The sequence below is a fragment of the Vidua macroura genome, chromosome 2 (genome assembly GCF_024509145.1).
Source record: "Vidua macroura isolate BioBank_ID:100142 chromosome 2, ASM2450914v1, whole genome shotgun sequence".
NCBI classification, from domain to species: Eukaryota; Metazoa; Chordata; class Aves; order Passeriformes; family Viduidae; genus Vidua; species Vidua macroura.
Genome location: NC_071572.1, coordinates 86,574,013 through 86,602,000, shown reverse-complemented (window position 1 = coordinate 86,602,000; position 27,988 = coordinate 86,574,013). Strand labels below are relative to the sequence as shown.

Sequence of the window (27,988 nt, the reverse complement as noted above, 5' to 3'; positions counted from 1 at the left end):
ATTAACCCTGTTTTGAAATGTTCCAGTATTTTGAAGAAAAATACAGTGTATCAACATAATATGTGACTGCCATAATTGGTGTAAAAGTCCTGTTACTTTTTTCTTTTACTTTAACAAAATTGACATTAAAAAGAAATGCTGATACACAAAATAAAGGCAACTTTTTATTGCTTCCTCCTTACTTTAAAGGGAGACAAATAATGCCTTTTCACTGTCTTCATTATGGGATGAGTTCCTAATTAATCTATCTGCCAGTTTAATCTACAGCATACCATTAATAGATAGTCTGAATTTTTTAATGTACCAAGATGAAAAACTGTGAGGAATCACTTTTAGAAGCATTTAAACACTGGGGTTCAAATATATCCTATCCTTATTATAGCAGGTAGTTATATAAAGCTACTTTCAGAGGAAAACCTTCCAAATTTTTCCACTATGGCAGACAATCTACAAGAAGGATTCATCTAACTTTAACTTTGGTTCTCCAAAATGCAGGCATTTAGTCTAATTGCTGAGGCTTTTCTCGGTATCAGTGGAGACACAGAATCATGTATCTCTGCATGAAGATTTCTTCTGACTTATGATCTTCTGACCCATGAAAGTTACTTAGGGCTTTCTGGAGGTGACAGATATATTCCACTTATATGTATCTTCAGATTTTCTTTTTTGTTTCAGACTGTAGAAGGGCCTGTGTCTCCAAAGACTTGGCAGTTTCTCTCAAAAATATCATTTGAGCAAGTAAGATATGCTTACCTTCCCTACTTTAGCAGCAGAAAAGTTTCAAGCATTTAAGTGAAGACTTCAGAAGCAAACCAACATTTTGGGTATACCTATATGCACATTTACAACACAAATGCCATGAAAGTGATACATTTTAAGACTGTAATTGTTTAAAATCTGTCCCTTTGGCTGTATCTCAGGTGGGAGATTCCAACTGCTGACATGTTCAGCTATCATAACAATTACATTCTTGGGACTGAAAACCAGCACAGAATTTTGAATGTTTTCTATCAAATACTGGGGGATTTTTACACATTTGGTAGCAAGATTATAAATATGGTGAAGTAAAAGGAAGTTTCAGAAAAAAAGGAAAACTTTATTTTCTAATGAGAAATCAAAAAATGTGCAGTGTGAGACATGCAGAAAAGCATGTAAATAGTAAATAACATTCTCCAAGCAGTGCAAAAACTGTATTTTGAAAATATCAGTTATAAGATGTACTTTTGAAAATTTTCACTAACCTGAGTGCTCCATCTTTTGTGCTCCCTATCGAGTTGATTTATCAATGCCTCTGCAGCTTTCAATGTTTTCTGAGCTTTACTTAGTTCTGCTTCAAGTTTTGCTGCTTCTGTTGTTCTATTCTGGAACCTGTAAAACAAATACTCTTTGTAATTGCCATCATGAACTACTAAACTTACCAACAGTTATTTTCAAGGAAGTTTAATTGATTGAATTTGTAATGAATGCCTTGCTTATTGTTAACAAAGAATGCAATTGCAGTAGTTCTTTTTTTTAATACCTTCTGCTTTCAATTGGCAGATGGGCTTGTCAGACTTTTAGCTAACAAAATTCAGATGGATGCACAGGTGAGATTTAAAAATGGATTTGAAATACAGACTATAATGTCTGAAAATCTTCTACTTAAAAAGCCTGACAATTTTAGTGATTGTATAAAGTTTTGTTTTGCACCTAGTCAGGACAACAGCAGGCTTAATGCCATACCATACATTTGTAACTATTTGGTAACTTTTATCTATTAAATGTTTAAAAAAGAATATTAATAATTCACATGGATGACTCCAGTTCAATTCACAGTAGTCTATTTTGTAAACTAATATGAAGTAAGAACATGCCCAAAAACAAGTATGGCTCAGATATTTTTTCATACTGTTCAATATCTAATTAGTTTGATTAATATTTAAAATAATTTAATATATTTAATCCACCTATTCAAAGTAATACATTGATATATGACTTTATAAATACATAATATATGGTATATAAATTAATATATTTAACTCTAATATATAGTATTTAATTAATCTAAGAAAATACTGTATAGTTGATTTACAAGAATACAAGAATTATCATTTTTTTTTGCAGACTACAAAACATGACTTTTAGTAATATGTACATATGTCAGGTTGCAAAGTATCTCCTATACTAAGTACATACTAAAAACATCAAACTAAAAAACTTGGATTAAACAGAATTTGGAGAAAGTATAAACATTTACCAGATCTATTTTTATGCCTCTGTGAGTCATATACTTGATGAAAGGCTAAGAAAAAAGAAGATAGCTAACTAGCTAACTGTCAGAAAAGTAGGCCACCCTAAAAGAAATAGAACTGCCTCTCTTCAAGCTGTGATCAGCAGAAGTTTTGTATAGGAATGTTTCCGAAGTCCTAAGGAGTCATTGAAGTCCTCTGTGATTCAGAAGGTGATAAACACACTGTTTACCTTTGACATCTACAATGCCTACAATAAAGTTACCAACACAGTCAGTAGTGGGAGCAGGTACTTTTAAGGAGCATTTATTTCATCTGATCAAGGAGATGAATTGTAATCTTACAGTATTTACCTCCACTGAGAGTACTAAGCATCACTAATTCTGACGTAAATATCTTGCAGGACTGGAAGTTACATTTCCTTAAATAAAATTCATTATTCATACTGTAAAATCATCCACACTTTTTATTTATATCTTGAAATAAACACACGCAACTTACTTGTCTTTCAGTTCCAATACTTTTTGACCAACAGAGTTCAGAAGATCCTCTAACTTCTGTTTTCTGTCTTCAGTTTTCTTGAGATTACTATAAAAATGTAACATTTATTTTAAGACTATGGAACCAAGGAAAAATAAACAGTAAATATAACAGGAAAGTAATTTGCATAGAGATAGTTCAAAAATGTTCTTCATTAATTTTATACTGAAATATATATTTTCACATGTAAAAGCTTTGAGTACTTCTCATCACACAGTTTTTAAAATGGAAACCAAACACCCCATCCCTAAAGATCAGAACAAATTCTTTTCATACTGAATTTTAAGACCTGGAAAAACAATCAGTATAGATTCCTCAGGTGATGGATGGTCATAGGACTATATCTTATCTTTCTGATCCCAAGGAGAAACTTATAATGCTTGGTACATGACTGAAAAAGAGGAACTGTATACCTCATAAAATAGCATGGGTTTCACTGACAGAATACATTTTAAGCATACCTGTGATGCTAATTTCTCCTTGACAGTATTCAGCTGAGACAGGTAACTCATGATTATACAAAAAATATCCAAGGCATAGCTTCCAGGAAAAAAAAACTATTGCACACTTACTTTTTCTGTCTCAGTATGCACATTTTATTACCTCTGGATGAGATTATCTTTTGTTTTTAATAAACTTCACATAGAATCGCAGAATGGTTAGGTTTGGAAATTACCTCTGGAGATCATCTAGTCCAACCCTCTGCTAAAGCAGGATCGTGTCCAGGCACAATTTTAATATCAGAAGACGAGACTCCATAACCCCTCTGGCAGCTTGTTCCAGCGCTCTGTCACCCCAAGTAAAAAAGCCTTTCCTCACACTCAGATTCCTCCTTGGCAGCTTCAGTTTCACCCACCACCATTGGAATTAAAAACTCTGATTTTGTAATGGAGTCTAACTTACGCTTCCAAGCCAGCCTTTTCTTTCTCCAAAGGCTGAATTCGTTCTAGGACATGGGAATACTGGATGTTGGCATTCACCCAAGCTGCTAATGGAGCAGCTGCAGCACTGGCTCGTTTAGCATTCTGAAAAATTCAGTACAAGTAAAGTTGTTATAAGAAAGTCCTTGAAGTATAATGTAGAAGAGATAAATACAGGATAAGTAACTGCAACGGATTTTCTAGTTACCAACTTAAATATGCTAATAAGCCAACTCTTCTAATGAACTAATCTTTTAAATTGTTACCAAGATTGTATTGAAGGCCATCAATCCATGTAAAAAACAACAATGGGTATTTTTACAACTATAAAGCTAAACTGAAATTAACAAGTTTTAAATCAATGAATGATTTATTAGATTCTTACTATTATAAAGACACCAAAGGACCCAGTTAGAATCCCCTGGTCTGAGCTTTACTTTATAGCAGTAGAAAAATCTTTGAGTACTGAACTCCATAATGACTTCTTAACCCACTCCTTCACACTCACCAACCAAATTTTCACTTTAGAAGGCAATATGCAACAGAGTAATCTCTGCTACACCTTTATCTGTTTATACTGACAAATTCTGTAAGCAGAATTCATCACTTTTTCTCTAACTGAAGTTCATCCTAAAAATTTTGCTGGCAAACCAGGCAATCAGATCTTTTCTTTTGGTCATTTTTTGGACTTGTTTTCATTTTACGTAATGCAATCAGGAATTACCTTTGGATCAAAAGATGCTCTATTTTTAGAAAGAAGTTCTTCAACACTCTCTCGTATTTCTTTTGGAATATTACGGGCATCAAATGATCCTATGTCCTCCCTTACACTTCTTTTGGCCAAGAAACTGTGAAAAGAATTAAATAACTAAGTAAAGAAGAAACGAATGTTAAAAAGGTTATTTCCATATGAAACTGAGGAATTCTGAGCAGAAGATTCCTGAATACAATAGAAAGTAGTTAATATCGTAAATTAATGTTTAATTTTAAAGGTTAAACAAAATTCTCACCTCTTCATGCTCACCCATGATGTATCAAAAATCCCCATCAGCCGTAGAACTCCCTCTAGAATGTCTCTGATTATGTCAGGGGGCATCCGTAGTGACCGGATTTCTAACAAAGCCTCTGGCTTTATATTTCCAACAGCTAATTTAGCTTCACTAACCAATGGCTTAAAACATGAAAACACGTTAAAAAGAGAGATGAGGATACGAGAAACTGAACATTTCCCATTCCAGTTTTCACACAATTTCTTGTTCTTTTTAAATACTTTATTACCTAAGAAACTAACATTGATGTAGATTCATGTTTACAAGTTACTAAAAAATTGCCATGAATTTACTAAGTGATAATAAGTATATTTCCATATAAAACAGTATAATATAATCCTGACATTGTGATACAGGTATCTTTTAATAATGATGCTAACTACTATTTATAGGCATAACTGGGGATCTCTTTGTAGACATCCATAGAAGTACAGGCCACAAGAGCTTTCTCTTTCCAGTAGCTAAACAAATCCTTCACCCTTATCAACAAAGCAACAAAATGGTCAGGAAACAAAGTTACAGATTATCATTAAAGACTGTGCACACCTTGCACTTCCTTCATATTTATAAAAGACCACAGAATGGGTCTAATCCTGTAGTTCTAAGTCACTTTCAATACAAGGATATAATTCCTTAGTACCTATGATATTTAAAAGGAAAAAAATTAAGTTTTGGTACTGTTCTCTTAGTCTTTAGTATAAATTTAAAATTCATGGTATGACTAATACAGACTAAAAGCAATGACTGAACACACATACCTCCCAAAAAAACTGATGCTTAACAGCTGTAAAATCTCTTGAACACACAATTTGCTGTAGCATCATTAGGATATACACTTTTCAGTACTTAGTAATAACTGCAAATTATCTCCCACTAAACTACTTCCGTTCAGCTGATAGTACCAAGCCGTATATTACCAGCTTGATCAAAGCAAAGTAATGTAGTTGGTTTATATAAAATATGAGTAATTGAAAAATATTACATAAAATCAGCAGAACTCAGCTGAACAGCATGGCAGCATAGAAACAGCAGGTGAAGGCAGATTTGGTGCGAAAACTCTTTCTGTAATTACTATCTAACAGAACACAAATGCCAGAACGACAATCTCTATTTGCCACATGGAATACTGTTTTCTAATGCATAAAAGTTTTAATATCAAAATAATTTAGAGTAGAATTTAAGAATTGCAGGGATGAATTCTGCAAAACCATTTTGCACAGCAGGACATAAGTCAGATAAAATCAGACTGCAAAATATTACTTTTCCTTATCAGCTCTTACCTGAACCTCTTTCAGTTCATCTTCAATTTTTCTTTTTCTTCGTTCTATTTCTGCAGCCTCTTCGGCTATTCGGTGTTTTATTTTTTCCATTTCTGCTTTTTGCTCACTAGCACTCTGTAAAAAAAATAATTCCTTTAGTTTCCAAATTTACACAGATTTTATTCCTTTAGGTCTCTTATTTCTTTAAGTCTTCATTACAATAATTTGCACAATACCAATTACAATAAAATAGCTGAGTCTATTTGATATTAGGAAGGCTGGTTAAGTAAATAAACTATATGGAATAAGCAAAATTTGTTTTTACTGTGTGTCTTTCCCTTTCTTTACCACAGACCAGATCTGTACCTCTATCTGTGGGGCTCATGACTTTTTTCCCCTTCCTTCTGATTTTCCATTCCTATGTCAGCCTTCCTCTAAAAGCATAAGGGTGACAGCCTCTGTAACATTCTTACTACATTTGAAAGTACTATTTTCCTGTCATTGTCTTTCTCCTGATCCCATTTCTATTTCAATTTCTTTCACAACCCCATTAAAACACTCTTTTTCTATCATGTTCATAAAAGCAGCAGTATTGGAACTACAGGTTATTAGCCTAGAATTCCTAATCATGGTAAGGATAACTGTCTTATGTCGTATACGTATATTGTAAATTGTTTGGGTTTACGCTTTTTTTTTCTGGACTTGTACCTACCAGTATCTACAGGCAGGACAGTAACTATTAGCCATCTCCAGGAATCCTAAACACTTCAGTACAACAATTAATATCCAGCACATAAAACTACAGTAGAAAGGACCTTAAAAGTATTTTATTCATTGAGGATAAAAGTATAACATAAAATACTAATACTCTAGGCTCAGATCACCTAAAAGATAAAGACAATGAAGCCCAGAGTTTGTGTTTTTCCAGTATATAACGCATTATCGTCGCCAGCAATTGTCAAGCTGAGTTGAAGGTATAGCAGAAGGTAACAGATGCACAAAAGCAGAGAAAATCTTAAAATAATAATAATCCTCTGAGCACTTAACCCAAGCTACAGATCAGCATGTTATTGAAGCTTACATTCAAATCCATAAAACATTAGCTACATAAAACTAGATTAGACATTTCATGCAAATGAACATGTACTGAATGATTGCTCTGAATAAGAAAACCTTAACATTCAGTTGTAGGTCATAAGCTTTTCTCTGAAAGGAGATTAAAAGAGTCTGTATGCATTAGAGCTCTCTCTTGTTATATAAGCTAGATCATTTGAAGTGAGATTAAAATGTTAGAGGGCACCTATACTTTATGCTAATCTAAATAATCAGACTTCTGCTGTAATTTTTCTGATGTCAGTGGGGCCATCATTGCTTTTGGCCTATCCTTTGACTTTCTCCTACAGTGTAGTATGTGCTACCCACATACCTGTAACTCTACCAGACAACAGCAGATGCAGATTTAAAACTGAAACCAAGCCAAACATCATTATTCAAATCCAAGTACTACAGACAGATAGAGCCTAAAAGTACTAAAAACTGCCTACAGGAAGAGACTTACAAAGAATGGAAGTAATGCACCTTTAAAGCATTGTGAAACAAATGGTTTGAAAGATCAGGCATTTTTTTCTACTGCATACAGAGAATGTCTTTGACAGCAAACTTCAGACTGACCATGTAACAAGGAAACCAGTAAAAAAAAAAAAAAAACACCACCCAAGAGTGCAGTCAAAGCAGACTCATTACAGCTTATCCTACATTTATAATTCCAGAAAGTATCAATGTAGAGACCTATTCTCTACACAATTATTGTACTTGACTGAGAAAACACTACTAAGGAAAATTACAGAATTTTGAAAAAAAAGTCTGCCTCTGAGCTGAAAAATAAAAATTCAAAGAGTGACGAATATAGAGATATTATCTAACCTTCTCTGAGGTTAACTTCTGAGAACCAGACCTCATGAAATACATATTTTCTAATAGTTCACAAATTTAATTCCTGGTACTTGTTACTTAAAATAGTGCTACTTGTAAGTATTTCACTGAAATTTCCTATCTGGGATAAACATAAAACCCATCAGTTTGGATTTACAAAGTTCTAGGAAAACTTTCAGACAGACTAAACTACAATAGTGAACACTACTCAGGTACAAAACTTGCACTGATCTCTTCCTACCCAATCAGTTCTAATCTGATTTAAATTACATAATCATCTGTCCTGTTGGAACTTTATTCAAGCCTCTGGGCTCATTAATTCCCTTAGGCAAATTCTTGTAAATGCATCAGGTTTTGTAACAGTTGAAAAGAACATAAAACACAGCAGTTACTAAAGATAGAAAAACAGCTTCTTTTTCTTTTTTTCCCCCCACTTTTGATGTGATTGTATACACCACCTGCATAGATACTGTAATTTCCTGAAGAGCAGCATCAGCTTCATCCTGCTTCGTTTTGAGCAAAATGCTTTGCTCTCCAGCTTTCTTGTTCAATTCATCTACCAGGGCTTTAGCTTCATTCAGCTTTGAAACACCTGCCTATAAAGGTTTATAAGAAGCAGATATTTAGGAACAAATTTTAAGTGAATTAAATGAACATTTGCTACAAATATTATGGACAAACAAAGAATAATGTAGACTAAACTTTTTTTAAATTAATTTTCATATTTTCTTGATATTATTTAACTTAAAAATTAGATCTGGTATTTCTAGCTGTGTTGATGTAAGATCTATTAATACAGCCAGAAGATAAAAAAAAAATCTCAAACTAATAAACTTTTAATGAAACAACAACTAGCACATAATCTTTTTCCCAGTAATTCAATAGCATTTTAGTTAACTGATATTAACTTAATGTAACTATATCTCCCCTAAAAGCAAACCCATAAAAATTGAACAGAATGAAATAAAATAGATAATCTGATTTCTACATATTTGTACTCTAAAAAACATAGATATAAAATAAAGTTTCAGTTGTGCTCAAAATTGACTATTTTATTTATTCACATTTTCTACATTGTTTACTTAATGCTAATTATATAATACCAATATTTCAACACATATTTGAAAAAAAATTATCTGGAAGATATTTTGATTTAGGATAAACATCTCTAATTTTCCAGTAAATTATTACCTTTATTTTACAGAGCATTTAACAAGAAAACATGCCCAGTCTGACACATTCTTGACGAAAAGTATTAACAAAAACAAGAAAGCCACTTTTCACTCTTTCGGGCACTTGAACATAGAAGGGCATTAAGATTGATACTAGTTCTCTCCAGAAACCACAGCATGAGCGTTTGCCAATAGAGGACACATGACATAACCATGCTAGCAGCTACAGCTCATTAATACAGGAGACATTTCCTAATGCAAGAATGTATTGAAAAGCCATATATTAAGTGTTTTAAGCACATACCTGCAAGTGGTTCTGCCTTTTTATTAGCTCTCTTCTTTTACTGCTATTGATGGTACTGTATACATGAAGGAATGTCATATACCTGCTAGGCGTTGCTCCGTATATTTTACATGATTCATGGATTGCCAAAAATGACTTCAGAAAATCAGAATGACCTGTACATCATTTGTTATACAGATAAAATTATACTGAATTTTATCTTACATTAAAATAACTAAGAAAAAGCAACAGAATATGCTTGCTTTTCGAGATATGAATTAAGAGTATTCAAAATAGCACAAAGACTATACTTTTTTAAAGTACTCTCAGGGAAACAACATGTAAATACATTTGAAATGCCTATTTCTCAGAAGGAATTACACTGAAATTGTTTGATGTTTGGAAAAGCAAGCAAAATTAATTGCAGACCACTGGAGGCTAATGGTATAAGAAATTACTTCTACAAAAACTGAATTTTAAAATACTTGGGACTGTTTTAGAAATAAAGCCCATGTCTTTTTGTCTTCTCCCGTATCTCTGATGACGGGCAAACAAAAAGGTTTTCCTGCCATTCAGTTTATTGAACAGTTTCTCAAAAAAAGCCCAAAGATACTGTAAAATAAACTGCATTACCCTACCAAAAAAAAAAAAAAAAAAAAAAGTTAAAGCATATCTATATATAAATGAATGCCTCTAGTAAGTACTGTGACCTAGATTAATTACGATGATCTAGGATAAAGAGAGATGGTAATGTGAACACCAAATACTATTTTTGCCCATTATTCTGATTGGTCTATTAAAAAGCAATATAAACCAAGAAACTCCAAGTGATCCACTTACCATCTTATATTCTGTTAGTTCCATGACCTCTAAGTGCTAATTTTATAGAAAGTGGCTAAAAGTAGTATTCTGCAAGTGAGTGCTGACACTGGTCTCTTAGATTATGTTTGAAACACTCTTTTCAACATGACTATATTTGAAGCATTATGATAAAAACTAATTATTCTGAAAAAGGGGCATTACTTAAAACAAAGTAGTTTTTGAAATTAATAAAGTAAAATGAAAATCTACAAAAAGAATAATGAAATACATAAACTGAAAAATTCTCAAAACATCAAATGTTCAGATTCTGAAATAATATCCACATAGAAGGAAGACACTGACCAAAACAAGACACAGCTAAATCAGCTGTTGAATACAATTTAATGTATACAGTGACTGCTTGTGACAGAAGAGACTGCATATGATCATCCAGGATATATGTTCCAGACTAATGCTCCCTTGTGCAAAATGCCTGCCATCTGAACAACACCAAAGTCTAAGAATATGCTAGTAAACACATACTCAAACTATCTATGTTATTATCTATGCCCAACACGGGATCAAATGTTTAATAGCAATAATAATAACTAGTAAGTCTACCTAAATATTACCTGAATGTTTTTTCTTAACTTCTTTATGTGTTTTTGCACTCTTTTCTTGTTCATCTGAATCACACAGAAGCATTTCAGGTATCTAAAAAACCACATGATTTTTTGCATGAAAATGATGAACAATGACAGTTTGAGTTAAAATGAAAAAAAAGATCCCACAAACCTTCAATCTAGTTTCTCTTTTGAAAAGACTGAAAACGATACACTTAGAATAAGGAATGTACAGAATACTATTAGCATTAGAAAGATAAATTCTGCCTTTCCATGTTACTGATAACTTCTTGTTCTCTCAAGTGGAAGATATTTTCCTGGCTGTAAGAAGGAGCAACTAATTCACAGAGGACCTAACAAAAGCACAAATGTAGAAGCTTTAAAAGTATATATAATTCAAGAGGAAATAAGACAGTCTTAATCCACATTCTGCCCATGTACTTATTACCCAATAATTGATCTTCATTGAGATCACTCAGAGATGGGAACAGGATGATGGCAACGCTGTGCTGGTGCTGTTTATGTTAGTGCTTAGGAGTTCTGTTTGTGCTGCTCTGTGTGACAATCACATGCACATATGTGCATGGGATTCCCACGGGGTCACAGACTCCTTCAGGTGCTTTTACCTGCTTCAGCATGGGGCTCTCCATGGGCTGCAGGTGGATCTCTGCTCCACTGTGGAGTTCCATGGGCTGCAGGGGCACAGCTGCCTCACCATGGGCTGCAGGGGAATATCTGCTCTGGCACCTGGAGCACCTCCTGCCCCTCCTTCTTGCACCGACTCTGGGGTCTACAGGGATGTTTCTCTATTTTTTCTCACATCCTCTCTCTCTGGCTGCTGCTGCTCCTGTAGGGTAACTTCTTGCCACTTGTTCAATGTTATCCCAGAGGCACTGTCACCACTGCTGTTGGGCTCAGCCTTGGCCAGCAGCACATCCTTCTCGAAGCCAGTTGGCACTAACTCCGCCTGACATGGGAGAAGCTTCTGGCAGCCTCTCACTGAAGTAACCCCTGCAGGCCAGCCCAATACCAAAACCTCACCACACAAACAAAATCAATTGGCTTTAACATTTTGCTTGTAGTCTGTATTTTGTTCTTAAATGATGTGTTTAATCAGAGTCATAGCAGTCAGCATGTTGTTCAAGTCAGCCCATAGAGAGAACAAAACATGTTACTGGTAAAATAACAATGCTAATAATAATTCACTGTTCTGCAGAATTTTCCATCTTTGTAAAAGTGTACAAAGGAATTAAATAAGTACAGTGATAATTATTCCTTCACAACCTTAAATATTTTGACCTTATTCACCAAAGCTCAGTTATATTTAGAGATACTAATTTAAGAAAGTCCTAATTAATGCAACTTACCTTTTTCATACTGTCTTCTGACCAGGTTTCCATCCATAAAACCTGACATTTCTTATATAGCGCTGGATTACTTTCACAGTTTATTGTGAAATTTACATTGGTAGAATCCATGATCAAGACAACATGCAGATTTTGTTGGATCCCTAAGAAAATGTAGCAATTTTTAGTACATAACAACCTGACTACATGACAGTAGATTTATTGCAAATACAATATCATCTACTTTCTTTCAAATACTTATCACAAGGTAATTTCTGAACAAAAAAGAGCCTATAACATCCAATCACACTAGGACAGCAATGCTTATAAGTAGAACCTTATTAAGTACCATGAACTCTCATTATGTATACTACAGTGCATTTTTTTAATTCTGAAGAGCTGACAGTATTTAAGTAGAAAACACTAATTCTCATTCTAATTCATGTAGACCAACAGAACCAAACAGAAGCAGTTCCATGGCTGGCTGCTATGACTGTATTCTTCCAGTCATATTCTTTGATTTATTTCTAAACTATTTAATTTTTTCATTGAGCCAAGGAAGAAACACAAATAATTAAGAAACCTATCTGTAAACTTGCTTATAATTACTCAGAATCCAAAGTGATTTCTTGGCATAACTGACAAATAGAAGAAATCTCTGTTACTAGATATATATAAAAGCTATACAAACCAGAAAATAATGGGAACAAAAGCCTTCTTCCTTCTAATTACTTTCAACAGCAGATTTTGTAATATTTGTGTAACACTCATCAATACAAAATTTCAGACAGAAAAATAAATTTTCAGCTGAGGATTCTGTGCCCTCAAATCTCACAAATATTACTCCTGCCTGCTATTTAGCAACTAATTACAAGTTAAAACTGCACACAATAAAAAGACCATGTTAGAAATTATTTGTCTATTATTATACCACTTTTTAAACTTCATATGTAATTATAACTTATAACTCTTGTTGACATACGGCATGTGAAATAGTTGAATATTGGTCCTGTAAATCCATCTTGCGAAGCTTGATCCTTCAGAGGAGATAGCAATGGTTCTAATTCTTCTATTTTATACAGCCCAGGAACTTCTCCTATTTCAAGAATGAATTTGAGTCAGATAAAATACAATATAATTCTTTAAATTGATTTGAAGGCCTCCCTTGAATCCTCTGTATAAAGAATTCAAATTTCATCGTTTTCACCTCTATACTTTCTTGACTATTATCCCATGTACTTAATAATTCTTTTCATGATATCATGAAAACAAAAAAACAAATTACAGTGATTCTATTTAACATTCTACTTTGTTTACATTGCTGAAATGTATTTGAAAAAAGCTCTTTCAAATCTACTCAAAGACCCTCTACTGCATACAAAACAAATCAAACCAAACTGTCATACACCAGGACACAGAAACATGAAATTTTAACAATGGATGATGAAAATCTGATACTGTAAGTAGATCTGAGGTAGCACCTGAGAGATAAGAAAATCTGGTGCTCTTATTAATCAGCTCTTGAACTACTGCAGTTCCATAAAAATCATTTAGCAACTTTGACTCAGTCCTTCAATGATCCTTTCTCTGATCCAGGAACAAAGCTGGACAGTAAAATAAAGTCACTTTTGTTATTTGTTATTGTTGTTTATCATCTCACTACCTTCAGAAAAGTGAGCTTTTCCAGTGACAATTTAATTAAAGAATTCAGTCCGTACAATCTAGTAAAGCCTTGGAAACCTCTCAATTTTCAGTTTTATTATAAAAGGGAAGTGGTGGAGTAGAATGCATTTTCATTTTGCTATTACACTGTTATCAAGAACTCCTTTGAAATGAATTAGAGGAACTGAAAGCACCTGTACTATAGGGTAAATTCTTTAATTTACCAAACAATTAAGTGAACCTTGAGTCAGGTTCTTACAAGTATTCTAATTAAAACAGCATAGAAAGCTAACTAAACCTTCTGATAGAGACATAAAGTTAGAAAACATCATCTAATTCTGCCTTGTTGAGCTAAGTCTGTGTGGTAAAATAGTACCATACTCTCTTTGGACTTGACTCACCTGAGGCCAGTAAACTGTTGACCATCTCCAGGAAAGAGGAATGAATAAATTGATAGTCTTCAAGCAGCAGCACCACCTGCTGTGCTTCAATGCCTGCAAGCTCCATCACCTAGAAGCAGGGAAGACATTTAAATCTCAGTTCAGGAGAGAATGATAATCATGCAATATTCCGAGTTGGAAGGGACTGACAAGGATCATAATCTTTCCTTGACTAGATATTACATACATATTTTCTCCACAGCATCTATGCTAATATATATTTACAAAAGATTTCCAGGTGATTCAGTTAAAAGAGATATCAAATACAAAGAACATTTTACCTAGATATACAGCTTAGTAATGAAAAAATAATTAAAACAGACTCTTTCATAGAGCATGTTTATGTATATGACTCAATGATAGAATTGTATCATTCTTTTGTGTAGGCAAAGACCTAGAATTTTCTTTAGCATAGCTGAAGGTAATGAGAAACTGTTGATTCAAGGCTTGCGTCTGGTTTAAATAATATGTACACTTTCATCAATCACTAAAATTTTATTTGATTCAACTACTATTAACTGGCAGATCATAGTAGAGATAGAAAATAAAAGTATATACCAACATGGAAATACATAAATGAAAAAGCCTTTCACATAAATATTCACATATACTTTATAAGTTCTACAACAATCAAAAAGACCTCTGGTATTCCAAAAAGTGGAGTTTTAATTATTTACTGTAAAGAACAGTACACACATCTAGAGTGAGAACTTCTAAAAAATTACTTGTTTCATTTAGACTGTCATTTTTCTTACTGCACAACCTTTTTTGTCCTTCAAAATTCCCACATTCTTTATTTTTTCTTTAACATGCACCTACAGCATTACAAAATGGAACAAACTGAGTGACTTACATATTTAAGATCAGATTTGAACTGCTTCAGCTGATAACCTCTGGAAATTTTGGGAGTAACCAGAACAGCTCCATGCATATGACTGACTAAAGAGGTAACTGTCCGACGACCTACACCACTCCGTCCTGCCAGAAGAAGTGATCCTCCAGGAAAACTCAGCACTCTGTCCACTTTAGACATATAACTGAGGAATTCATGGAACAGTAAAATATCTATCTCTTTTTTGTCCCGTCCATAATGAATTATACCCTATTAAAAAAAAAAAAAAAAGAGATCACTAATAATAAATATAAGCAGTGAGATATGCAAACATCCAACATTTAAACATTTAGAAAAGAAGGGCTTAAAAGCTTGAGAGACCACACTGGACTTCATTCAGAAAAAAAAAAAATTGTCACAGAATTTAGAAACCTCACATACCCTTTATGAGCAATAAATATATAACAATAATGAACATATCACACTACTCTCAGCACCAGAACACCTTGGAAGGCTTTGATATATTGAAATAGGAATCTTCCACTGAACTAATTAAAATTGAATAATGGACCAGAACTAAGTCTGAGCTGTGCCTCTGACTACAGATTAATTAATAACTCAGGAGAGTGTTTTAGGCACCTAATTGCTGCATAATTGCAGATTATGGAAGTTCCTAGTGAAAGACACACGACAACAGATCCTATGATTAAATTATATCCTTGTTATACTCATTAAAACCTCATCTTTGAAGCCCAATGTAACTGTGCAGTCAGAAAAAAAAAAAAAAAAAACAACAAAATCAACACACTCTCAGCTTACTGAGGCTATTGAATTTCATAATTTCCCATATAGTGTATTGGACACAAGTTGGCAGTTAAGGGGAGGGAGTAGATTCCCATCTGCAAGAGCAGTCTGTCTAACACTATGAATAAGGGTGACAATCTCAAAACTCTCATCCTAAAAATCAGATAGCCTAGAGGAGTTAAAATGTTTGCATTTTCTCATCAAGCTCACTTTTTTTACTTTACTGCTTGAAAGCATGACAAATCTCCATCATTTCTTCAAACAAAAATTATGTTACCATATTGCAATCTCAAAAGAAATCATTTAATAAAACACTGAGGTACTCAAATAATACACAAATATATATGCACATAAATGTTTCTCAAAATGTTGGTTCATCAGACTGTTGTAAATCAGCAGCAAATGCAACTGATGTCCTTTCATCAACATAACCTTGCTACATGATACTTCCTACTGCCTGTCACATAACATCACAAGTCTTCCCTTGACCAAATGCAAAAGGAGATTCTTTGAACAGGAAGCAGCCCCCAACATAAACCTGGTTGCTTGCATGTTACTCTTAGGCAAAACTGTCTAGAATCCTTGCTGTGAACCCTTGCTGTGCATATTCTTTAATTGCACCTCACTTTTTGAATAACATCTTTCAGGTCTGTTGAGTTTAGTCTGCCAAGTGGCCTCCCATGTGGTGGTAGTGCCTGGCCTGGTGTGATGAATGCCTCTTGACAAGCTCCCCAAGTTACATAAAAGGTATCTGTGAAAAAAAAAAGGAAACTTTTAAAACTTCAGGTGTTCAACTCATATGCTATCTAACTTGACTAGGCATTTCCTAAAAAAATACTTCAGATTTGTGTGGTGTGCTTCAAATGGCTTACCTGCCATATTGTCCAGAACATCTGAGCCCCAATCACCTTGAAACACATTGATCAAAATGTTATCAAATACTTGAAGTTCTTTCATGCCAACAATTCGGTCACGGAACAAGCGGCGTGCTTCATAAGCAAGAATTTCCAATACAAAGTCTGCAGTTTGTATCAATGAACCTACAAAATTTAATAGAGAATTAATTTTAGATATTTATAATAGATTTTTAAACTTCCACTTTAAAATATTAAATTGAAAATGAGCAAGAGAAATTACATACCATCAGGAGAGCATCGGTAAGGAAGAAATAAGAGAAAAAGTAAATATTATGAAATGCTTTTTAATAATTTCTTTTCAGATCATTACAAGATAAAATGAAATATATTCTATTAAAGCAAGTTCTCTCTATTAAAACAAGTGTCAGCTTCTAACAAAAATGAGCAAGGTGCTGCACACAAAGTTAAAATTAAAAGTCAGTTTTCCAGGCAATGAAACCAAGAAAATCCAGAAGACATTTTTAAATGGGAAGAGAAAGACTGATAACAAATACTAAAATAATAATAAATACCCAAAACAGTCTGTATTAAAATATGCCAATAGAGACTCCAAATCCTAAATACTCCTCACAAAAGTAAAAAGGAAGGTGAGTAAATAACAAGCCTTGCTGTTCATCCCTGGAAAAGCACATGCACATGTCAACATTAGACACAACTAAGAAGTCCTTAGATCAGCTGAGATTACCCATTCATTGATTATCAGTGCAGCTTTTCTGACACCATTCAAGCTGCAATCTCATGATCCCAGAACATAAGTGGAAAGGGAGCACAGCATTCTTATCCCTTTTATCCTCTTTAAGCAGCCCTCTATGCAACATTCTAATGAAAGTAAGAGCTAAAACATAATAAGTCATTGCTCATGATGTAGTAATAATACCAATTTCAGAGGCAAAAATAAGATTAGAAAGCAGCCTATGAAGTATGTGTATAAACCAGGTTTATACAACCAGGTACAGTAGGACAAGCATGAGAGGCAAGGCTCTGGGAATCCAGAAAACAACATATATGCTCAAAAAAACCTCAACACAAAACACAAAAAAACACAGAACAAAGGAGTGAAGAGTAGGGGGCACAGTTCAAATTCCCATAGTAAGAATGCAGTCCCAAATAATAACTTCCCTTAAACCATAAATAGCTCCCACACGTATTTAAAAACATCATTTTATTTTTTTTTTAATTGTTTACTCTTATGTCATGGAATGAACTGTCAGGCATTTTTTCCCTCTATTGAGTTACAGACAGTTCACAGTTTAAAAAGATCAGTGTGGAGCCAACAGAAAGACCGATATCAATAATAATCTAGACCATTTTAGAACTATTTTATGAATGAAAACCAAGTAAGTGACTTACCACCTTCTAAATTGTATCTGAATAAACCAAGAACCCACTGAGTAAGAATACATGGTGTAAAAAGGTAATGACTGTGATCATCAACTGTGAATTTTGCTCGTACCTAAAAATGGGAGTTAAGGAAAGGAAAAAAAAAATGGCATTATAAAATGTAAAGTACTTTTCTAAGGTACCAGATAGATTAGTTTTCTAGCTGGTGAACATTTAGATATTTTATGAATGCACTTCTTGTTTAAATCTTGTTTTCTGACCATGAAAGATTTTTCTCAGAACATTTTTTCTATACCATTTTGTGACGGAAACAACTGCACATCTCACCTAGGACTGTTAGTGCAGTATAATTAGAAAAAATACATAATTTTTTTAAACAATACCAAATATGAAACACAAAGGTAATACTGAAATGTAATAAAAACCTACCTAAATTATTAACATTTTCTCACTAAAACCTACCTAAATTAGTAATACTTTCTCACTACAAAATAATTCATACTTACTCTTCTCCCAGAGAGGATATTCGAATTTCAACTACATCTTTAATTCAAGGAATAACTGCTTTCATCAGTTATTTGATCACAGTGTAATGAGACTTAAACTCATATTTCTTGGAATACAACAATAATGTCATATGAACCTCCTGCTAAGAGGTGCATGCCAGCCAGTGACTAAACACACTTGTAGTCAAAAGGATCAAGTCTGTATCATGCTTCTGCCTGGATGGGGACATTCACACATTCTACAGCAAGCACCACACAGTACCTTCCCCAGTAAGGCTATGTACTGATTAAGAAAAGCGAGTAGTTAAGCATTTTGCTAGATAGAAGTTCTTAAAATTTCAAGTGGGAGCTAAAATGAACTTGTGTCCAGATCTAAACACCTGCTTTTAACAGTGTACAATTGTAATAGGTAGTCCTTGATGTTTGTAAGGGATGTCACCCTCATATCTCCTTCTGTGTTTATAACAGCATCCATAACAACTGGACACACAATCATCTGTTGCACTGTCTCCTCATCCATTAAGTAGGAAAACACTACTATCCACATTTTATAAATCAGGAACTAAAACTATAGAAGTGTTAAGATGCGTGCCAAAATCCTAAAACAAATCTGTGGGAAAGCAAGAGCACTTACTGCTTCCTCTGCTTGATTCTAATACCTAGGATTCTCTGAAAATAAGAAGTTCCAAAACTGATATCAACTTTATTAAAAAGACATAAACTTAGATTTTAATACTGATAAACCTAAAAGCTTATTATTTGTAATAAAATATCTGAATTCTCCATCTCCTTGAAGAAATAAAAAATATTTCCATACCTGTTGATAGATCTGAACCATAGATCCTGCCAGCTGATGTATTTTTGGTAAAGAACCCCAAACAGGGTGATTCTTTAGGTTTTTCTGTAGTACAGGTTCCAAGTAGGCACTATAAATAGTTTGCAGTTGTTCTCTTTCTGGATAGCTAAAAAGGGGAAAACCCTAGTCATTATGGACTTTTTAAATTAATTAAAACTGAGTTAAACACATACACAATTACTGAGAAATTTCATTGAATAGCATTTCCATCCAGCAGCTAAGAAAAATTATCATTTTATTGCATTGGACTACTCTCAGAAATTTTCTAAATACATCTGTTGATATGATCAAAAATAAATAAACTCCAATTTCTCTAACTTTTTCACCAAATACCATCTTAACATAAAGCTGCAGAAAGCAGTTTACTGCAAGCAAAATTACCCAACAGGAAATATACTTCAAACACTTCACTACCAACAGGCAGCTGTAGATTCCTCTTAGCTGGACTCTGGTGCCAAGAGGTACCAAATAGCACCAAATCTAACAATCACAAACTGTGAGAAAAGATGAAAGACTAGAACAGCCACATCTTTGTAAAGACTAAATTGACAAGAGGTCCTTATAAAGCGAGGCTGAATCTGAATTCTGAGAGTTAGACTAATTTACATATACTTACTCAATTGCACAGAGACGAACAATAGAAGTAAACCTGGAGGTAAGCTTATGTCTTCCTAATGTTCCTCCAGCTGACATGGAAGCCACAATTTGGATGTTTTCTAAACCAACCCATTCCAGATTTTCATCATAAAATCCTTGATATGTAAGAACCTTTAATAATTAAATAAATGCTTCATTAAAGGAAAGTCAACAGAGTATCATACAAAATAAAATATAATAAAATAGTGAGAAGTATACCATTATTTCTGCTTTCTTAATTGCCTGAGGTGTCTTAAAATTTACAATTTTGTCATATGTAGATTTGCAGGACTCCATTATCCCAATCATTAATGAAGATGTTAAAACAGATCATGGCTTCCAAGTAGACTCTGTACCACTGACGATCACCCTCTGGGCCTGGCTCTTCAGCCAGCTTCCAACCCACCTCACTATCTGCTTATGCAGCCTGTATCAACAGCTTTTCTTGTGAGAATCTTTTGGGAGACAGCATCAATGGTCTTAGTGAAGTCCAGGTAGACTATATTCACTCTCTTCCCCTTATCAAGCATGACTTGTCCCTGGTGAACCCAGGCTGACTGCTCCTGGTAATCTTTTTGTCATTCATATGTCTACTGCACTGTAACTCATTGAGATGAGTGCTGTCTTTATTTGTTTATAAATATCAGCCAAATAAAAATGGTACCTTATTTCTGGTTGACACCTACATAGTCTATTAAAAAACAAAACTAATGCCAATACAGGATGCAGGATTTTAACACCGAAATGAATCAATGTAGGTATTTACTACATACACTAAATTATATCCAGTATACTTGAGTCTCTTTATAAATAATAGAAATAAGTGTTCACCTGCTGCAGAAAAGCCACAAGAGTGCTTGTTCCCCATTTATCGGGTTTGGGTAGATTGATGTCTTTTAAGTACAAAACAAGCCTTTCACAGTCCTTTGGTCGGTACATTCGTCCAGTGTTTGTGCTGATTACAATGCAAGTTTGACTTAATTTCTGTAGAAGATGTTGAGAAGTAGTCTGTGCACTGCAGTGAACAGTGGCAATCTGAGTGGAGCGGAGCTGAGAAAATGCATAGTGAAGCAGCATCCTAGAAAACCAAACATGTACATACATATAGGCGTAAATTAAATTAAAATGTTGTGCATCCAAGGATACTTTTTAGTTTTTAAATTAAAATGCATATACTACATCCTATATTAATGGAATAGGTGGAGCTTGCTGAATTCAACATTCTTGCCTTTAAAATTCTAACATTTTCCATTCATAAAATTCAGTGGAAGTTTAGTGTATACAGCTACACAATACAAATAGCTAATTTAATACCTTGGTTTAGTGACCCAAACCATCTAAATAAGGAATCTAATAAAGGCAACAGGATGTGCTAAATTGAGTTGCCTGCACAAGGCATCTAGAGCCTCTTGAAATGAGACTGGACCTCACGTGCCTCTAAGCTGTTGCTCCATGACAGTAGGTTTTCCAAAGAACCTGTTTCATATCTAAAAGCTACATTCAGATATCTTAGATGCATAGTGACAATCTGAACTCTCCCTGTAGAACTTCATAAAAATTTATTCTTTTGCCACTACATAAAGTTTGTTTAGTTTATGACCTAAACAAGTCATATTCTATCAGAAAGTCATATGACAAAAGCATTATTAAAAAATTACAAATTCTGTCAAACAACTAGAAGCATATTTTCCTATAAAGTAGTAACTATTTTTTACCCCTTTCCACATCCTTCAGGACCCACAAGAAGAAATGGTTGTTTATTATTAATGTCTAGCCATGGTCTAAAGTAATCTAAACCTCTCTGCATGTCAGGGGTTTGGATGACAGGAAGTGTTTGGAGATTACTGAAGTCATCAGCTGTTAGGTTTTGAGGTTTTTTCAGCTGATACAGCATTAGCTCTCCAGTGTCAGTGTCATAATATGTGTCCAGGGGCTTCCTCGGATCAGGAGGAGACTCTTGTGCCCAACTGAAGATCTTTAAAAAAAAAAAAAAAAAAGCTTCAGTTAAATTCATACTCCTAACAACAAGATCTACCACTTCAAGCTGGTCTAAGGAATGTTGAAAGAATATTTATGTAAAATCAAACATGTAATTCTTAAATTTGATAGTTTGAGCTGTCTTTGAAAATTAAATCATATTGTTCATATGCCTAATGATCAAGTCCTTAACTAAACAATAATATATTACTCTTCCATTTTTCATAATTGAAAGAAATTAAAATAAATTGTATTTAGAAAAGCTTTCTTTTTTTTTTTTTTATATTAGGCATCCTAATAAGAATACCTAAGACTACCTCCCTGATGAGGTGCAAAGTCCTGTTTCTGTTTCAAGTATCCCAAACAGAAAAAAACCCCACAAAAATAAATCTGAATTACATACACAATTCATATAGATAAACACAATCTGCTGCAGTGGGTCCAGGACCAAAAGATTGCTATCTGAGATGGATGCAATGTACCATGACACATAAAACATTCCTTCACTTCTCAGGTATTTCCCTACAGATTACACAAATCAAAATCCAATTAGAGCACAGAGATTACCTCTTTTGCAAATTCTTGTCGTGACTTCATGTTGAGATTGCCACCAAGACCACGTAACAAGTTAATAATAAACTGTCCATGATCAGTACTTCCATGAAGATGAGACAGTCCATTCATCACAGTTCCAACCAAACTTGTTTCCACTACAAAGTCATTCTGTAAATTGCAATTTGTAGTAGATTTAAATATATTCCTCAATATAAATATGATGTGTTGCTATCATGCTTTTATTACTCATGGCCTTTTGACACTTACACAAATGTCAAAGGAAAGATCTCAACACTGCTATTGTTCTAGAAAATTCACTTGACATTAAATTATTTCTAAGCATTGATTTGGTGGTTTTAATTCCAGACTATGAGTTAATGTAATTTAGGATAAGCAATCAGAACTTTCCTCATAGATTTTGAGAACCTATAAAGAATAAACATAACTGTACACTTGAAATCTTCCTTTTGAACAGATTATTTATGGATTTTGCTCTTTGGCACCAAAGGGAATTTGCAGCCTCAGGAACAATGCCATAGCTTTTACTTAGATACTTTAAAAGTCTAAAAAATACCATGGGTAAAAGAACTAGGAGGAAAAATAATTAGAACACAACAGGACCATGTATGTTCCCCAGGAGGAGATAATGCACATCTCTTAAATACTAGCACACTGGCCACAGCAGTGAGGAAGTCTCCTAAAAAATATTTTCAGCACATAAGCTACTTGATCAATGCAAATTCAACTCCTCCAGAAGAGAAGTCTGGGAAGCAGCATTAATGGGGTCACAGCAGCAAGCCTGCCAGAGTACAAGAAGGGTTTGGACAACGCTTGCAGGTGCATGGTTTGATCCTTGGGGTGGTCCTGTGCAGGGCCAGGAATTGGACTTCAGTGATCCCTGTGGGTCCCTTCCAACTCACGATATTCGACAATTCTATAATTCTATCAAAAAAGTGCTGAGATTTTTTTTTTAATTACAGTTCAAAAATTAATCTGAATGATCTTTTCAGTGATAAACTAAAAAAATTGATCATACTTAACAGAAGGTGCAATTTGATTAAGTATTCCCTTACTAACCTTCTTTACAACCCAGTTTAAAGCCTTTTCAAAATAGTCCCCAATCCAATTTTCAAGGTTGTGTCTGCATTCTTCAGGCTGACTTCTTATCCAAGACTTTATTAGAGCTTTAAGATCTGTATCTTCATCACTAAGTCAAAACAAAACACGATTCAGATAAATTTCTTTAAATAGACTGTTTTAAAGGAACAACAAAATTCCAGAAAAAGTCTGGTAAAATACTTTAACAATTTTTAACCAGTATTTGGGCTCTCCAGTAAAGAATTCACAGTATCTTTTAGAAAAAAATCTGAGATATTTCAGTCAAAACTTTATAACAAACACTACAGAAGGGATATGCAACCTAAAGAAACTTCCCCAGTGATTGGCTTCCTAAGTGTAAGCAACTAATCAACTGCTCACTTCACTTGAGAATACCTTTCAAGAAAAATAAGTACATATTTGCTCATTTTAAAAGTATTAATACTCTTCTGGCTTACCTCAGAAAGATCATCCCCATTCGAGATATTGTAGCAGGAGAGGCACAGCTAAGGTCATGAGTTTCAAATATAAAGTTAACATTTGAACCAAACTGAATTCTTTCTCCACTGGGCATAGTCAACAATCTGTTGTCATCCAAAACAGAATTCAAAGATTCAATCCATTCAGGATCAATATCACCATCACAAATTATCCATGAAGTAATATCTATTTCCAGACAGAAAAATGAAATCTCAAACCCAAGAAAAACAGTTCAAAAATATCACCCCTTTCTATCTTAACGTCATTTATTATTCTTTCTTCATTATGACTTACAGTTCTATGAAGACAGTCCTTACATGCTTTACCTTCTGCTGCCTATTTTTTGCTTTCTTATAACAAAATTTGTAAAGAATGTACTGAGGCATTTGGCTACAATTGCTACCAACAGTTTTTCTTGCCTTACGCTATCCACAAACAACACAATATAAAGAAGTACTTGAAAACAAACTATTTCAGTAATTTCAATGTAATATCTGCAAGTCCCTCTCAGACATACCTTGAGGCTCTCGCACCACTTGCCGAGCACTATTTGTAAGCACTCCATCAGACCATTCCCTGGTATCCATGTCAATACGGCCCAGCAGCTGATGCCGAGGCATGGCTTTGGGATTCATTGTGTACTGCTTCACTACTTTGCCAGTTTTCCCAAGGGCTGTCTTTAGCATCCGCCAGAGTGTTGATTTACCTCCACCACTGGGACCTACGATAACAACACCCATTCTTTGACACAGTTGTTCATATAACTCCAAAGCCTTCTTGATCTAGACAATGAAAGAGATAATGATTGTGAAACTGTAAAGCTAAATGAAACATGATCCTTTACAGTATTCCTGAGATTTACTTTGCATGCAGGCACTTTCTATAATTTTGTTTTTTTAAATAATAGATAATAGCAGATATATTTAGAATTATGATACTAAAGTTTATGAAGAAATTTATTTTACATGTTAGAAGCATTTCGCTAAATTACTAATACAAAAGTAATAGCTATCTTCGGGCATATTTTAAATGAGAATTTAACAAATCTTCAGTCACAAAACTTCATCCAGTTCTACAATAAATAAAAACAAGGCAGAGAACTGCTTGCGAAAATCAAATATTCACATATTTTGTTCTTTCACTGTCCAACATATTCACTGGTGTTTGTATCTGGCTTGAATGAAACTGTGTGTCACATGTTCACATCTTAATTTTCCTTGCACTATTTTTCTTTCAGTTACATAACTGATCTACAGTGCTTCAAAGACACATTTAATTTTTGTACACATGTAATTAGAATCTAACAACCAGTTATTCTCACTTTTTTATAAAAGATTTTTCAAAAGAAAACAGAAATTAGTTAAATGAATGTAATATGAATCAGTTCTAATTCAGAATAATACTGTTTTGTTGCTGTAGTTGATGTTTACCTGTGTGTTTATAATTTCCAAGTTTGCTTCCTCAAAGACTTGTTGTAAAGCTGCAGTTAACTCAGCATATTCCACATCTTTAGAATCAGTGCCAGGAAATACATCTTTAACCAGCTCATCAAAACGAGTGCAGTCTGTAAATGTAAGCTTTGATGTGGTGTTCAGTCGCAAAGCTTGAACCACTATGTGACTTTCATTAACTGGAAAGAAAAACAAAGAAAGCAGATCCGTTTAAGCTGTGTCAACACTGCTCATACATTGAAAGTAGAATTGGAGCACCGATTCCAGAATTCCAGTTCATGTACCATTCTATTTGGAAGCTAGGCATAGTCAGGCATACTTCCTGTAAGTACGATATATGCCCACAAATGCATTCTGTACAGATATGAGGTGGTTATGATGCTGGTTGATAAAGACCATTTGTTATGTCAAAATCTGTAAACTTTCAGATACATGCTGGTTAAACAAACAGGAACCAGTAGCTGTCTTCTAAAGATGTGAAATGCTCATCCATTCCACACTCTTTAATTCCCTCTCATTTAACACCTAAACAACAATAACTTAAAAAAATCTTTTAAAAATGCAGTGACTCAGTCTAGTCCAAAATATTTCTATCATTCCTACCTATCCTTAAATTTGTCTCTGTCTACCAATCTGAATCTAGTGCCATGTGACAATTTTTGCAAAACTTAGAGTCAAAATGGTCTGATAACTAATGAATACTAAGAGCATCAGAAGATCAACATCCCATCCGAAGCCAAGTGAAAACAAGACCTTGAGAATCATTTAAAATTATTCCCAAATGAAGTCTAATCTCTATTCTTATCATCATATAGAAACTCAGTCTAGAATATGACAAATCTTTGTGATCTCCTAGTGAAGATGGGCTTTCATAGATATTTTCTTCTTTGCTAAATTACCTATAGATAAAAGCCATGGCTTTTTAAAACTCCAGTGAACAAGAAAGCTGGAGTGAATTATATATTGTATAAGAGTCAAAAGAATCAAAAGTTTGGTTTGGTCAGTCTTACTTTCTTGCTTTGCATCTCTTTTCTTCAGCTGATGAAGAAGACTGCCACAGCCTCTCAAAACAGTCTTCAGTGCTCGTAAACCCCAATCATAATGCTGCTGTGGTGTCAGAAGCTCCCTGAATTTAAAAACAACAATATTGTAATGAGCTCTAATAACCCAATTTTGGGTTGGTGAATGAACACACTTATAAAAGTGTGGTTTGGTCACTGGAGCATATTTGTAGTGTCATCTGAAATGCATTTCAGAAATACAGCAATAACACTGGAATTTTCAGAGGGGTTATATTCAACACATATTTATTATTGACTGTAAGAGCGTTCACTACAACTTCTGATATTTGTACCCTCTAATGCATATAGTTTTAACCAAATAGTCACTTGCATTTCAACAATATTAAGAGTTCAATACAACACAATGCTTGTCAGCATTCATATGCTCACATTTATATTTAGTGAGATCCTGGGGGAACAGCAATTTGCTCCCTTGAGATTGTAACCGAATTCAAAATATTTTCACATCTTGGCCTCCCAACATATTGCTGTATTTTACCTTTGTAAGTTAAAAGTATCTGTACAGAGATTTGCATGGTAAACCACTTAGATAAGAGTTACAAGGGAAGAAATTAGAAAGGTACCAAGGAGGGGAGAGTGGGGGGACAAAAGCTTACCTTGCTAGATTAAAAATAGCCACTAATTTTCTACCCAGTATTTTAGCATCCTTAAAGCCTTCTGAATACAAAATAACTTCCGCAATGAGTTCATTGTCTGGATGAGTCATAGCAACTGGCCTGAAAAGCTGCTTGAGGTTATCAGGCAGTTTTTGTCTTCCTCCATAACCTTTTCCAGCAGGATTCAGAGTGATAAAAATTCCAGAATTAGGATCCATTTCAACCTAGCATTAGAAGTGCATTGTAATGATATATTGTCAGATGAAACAGTATTGAGAAATGCTGGGTGGACTATGTTTTGTTACAGTAGTCAGTTTTTAAGTGTGGCCAATGTGAAAAAATTAATTAAGTTTTGCTTTACCTTTTTGCCAAGCATCTCACATACAGGACTGTGTTTCTTCAATGCATGTTGAATTGTCTGAATCTGCATGGATACTGCAGACAATACAGCTTCCTCAAGCCTATTGAATTCATCAAAACATCCCCAGGCACCACACTTCACTAAGCCCACAAATATGCGTCCCATTGACTTCACATCAATGCCCTTGAAATTGAAAAGAATGTTGTCAAAATTCAAATAACAAGAAAATATAAAAGAATGT

The 27,988-nt window shown here is 34.1% G+C and overlaps 1 protein-coding gene across 1 annotated transcript in view; it reads right to left on the bottom strand.

The window, feature by feature from the left end:
• Window positions 1-27,988, bottom strand: part of DYNC2H1 (dynein cytoplasmic 2 heavy chain 1) — a 147,629-nt gene that overhangs the window by 92,746 nt on the left and 26,895 nt on the right. Inside the window, exons 34-61 of the mRNA XM_054002204.1 lie at window positions 27,748-27,930; window positions 27,387-27,610; window positions 26,719-26,834; window positions 25,688-25,887; window positions 24,775-25,039; window positions 24,236-24,443; window positions 23,757-23,886; window positions 22,692-22,847; window positions 21,863-22,122; window positions 20,979-21,225; window positions 20,128-20,279; window positions 19,473-19,617; window positions 18,159-18,261; window positions 16,764-16,931; window positions 16,518-16,642; window positions 15,109-15,357; window positions 14,217-14,325; window positions 13,136-13,249; window positions 12,175-12,317; window positions 10,817-10,898; window positions 9,405-9,559; window positions 8,387-8,524; window positions 6,018-6,131; window positions 4,699-4,859; window positions 4,413-4,536; window positions 3,672-3,793; window positions 2,730-2,816; window positions 1,242-1,368 (exon numbers count right to left, since the gene is read on the bottom strand). Of these exons, the coding sequence (XP_053858179.1) occupies window positions 1,242-1,368; window positions 2,730-2,816; window positions 3,672-3,793; window positions 4,413-4,536; window positions 4,699-4,859; window positions 6,018-6,131; window positions 8,387-8,524; window positions 9,405-9,559; window positions 10,817-10,898; window positions 12,175-12,317; window positions 13,136-13,249; window positions 14,217-14,325; window positions 15,109-15,357; window positions 16,518-16,642; window positions 16,764-16,931; window positions 18,159-18,261; window positions 19,473-19,617; window positions 20,128-20,279; window positions 20,979-21,225; window positions 21,863-22,122; window positions 22,692-22,847; window positions 23,757-23,886; window positions 24,236-24,443; window positions 24,775-25,039; window positions 25,688-25,887; window positions 26,719-26,834; window positions 27,387-27,610; window positions 27,748-27,930 (4,407 nt within the window). The remainder of the gene's footprint in view (window positions 1-1,241; window positions 1,369-2,729; window positions 2,817-3,671; window positions 3,794-4,412; window positions 4,537-4,698; window positions 4,860-6,017; window positions 6,132-8,386; window positions 8,525-9,404; window positions 9,560-10,816; window positions 10,899-12,174; window positions 12,318-13,135; window positions 13,250-14,216; window positions 14,326-15,108; window positions 15,358-16,517; window positions 16,643-16,763; window positions 16,932-18,158; window positions 18,262-19,472; window positions 19,618-20,127; window positions 20,280-20,978; window positions 21,226-21,862; window positions 22,123-22,691; window positions 22,848-23,756; window positions 23,887-24,235; window positions 24,444-24,774; window positions 25,040-25,687; window positions 25,888-26,718; window positions 26,835-27,386; window positions 27,611-27,747; window positions 27,931-27,988) is intronic.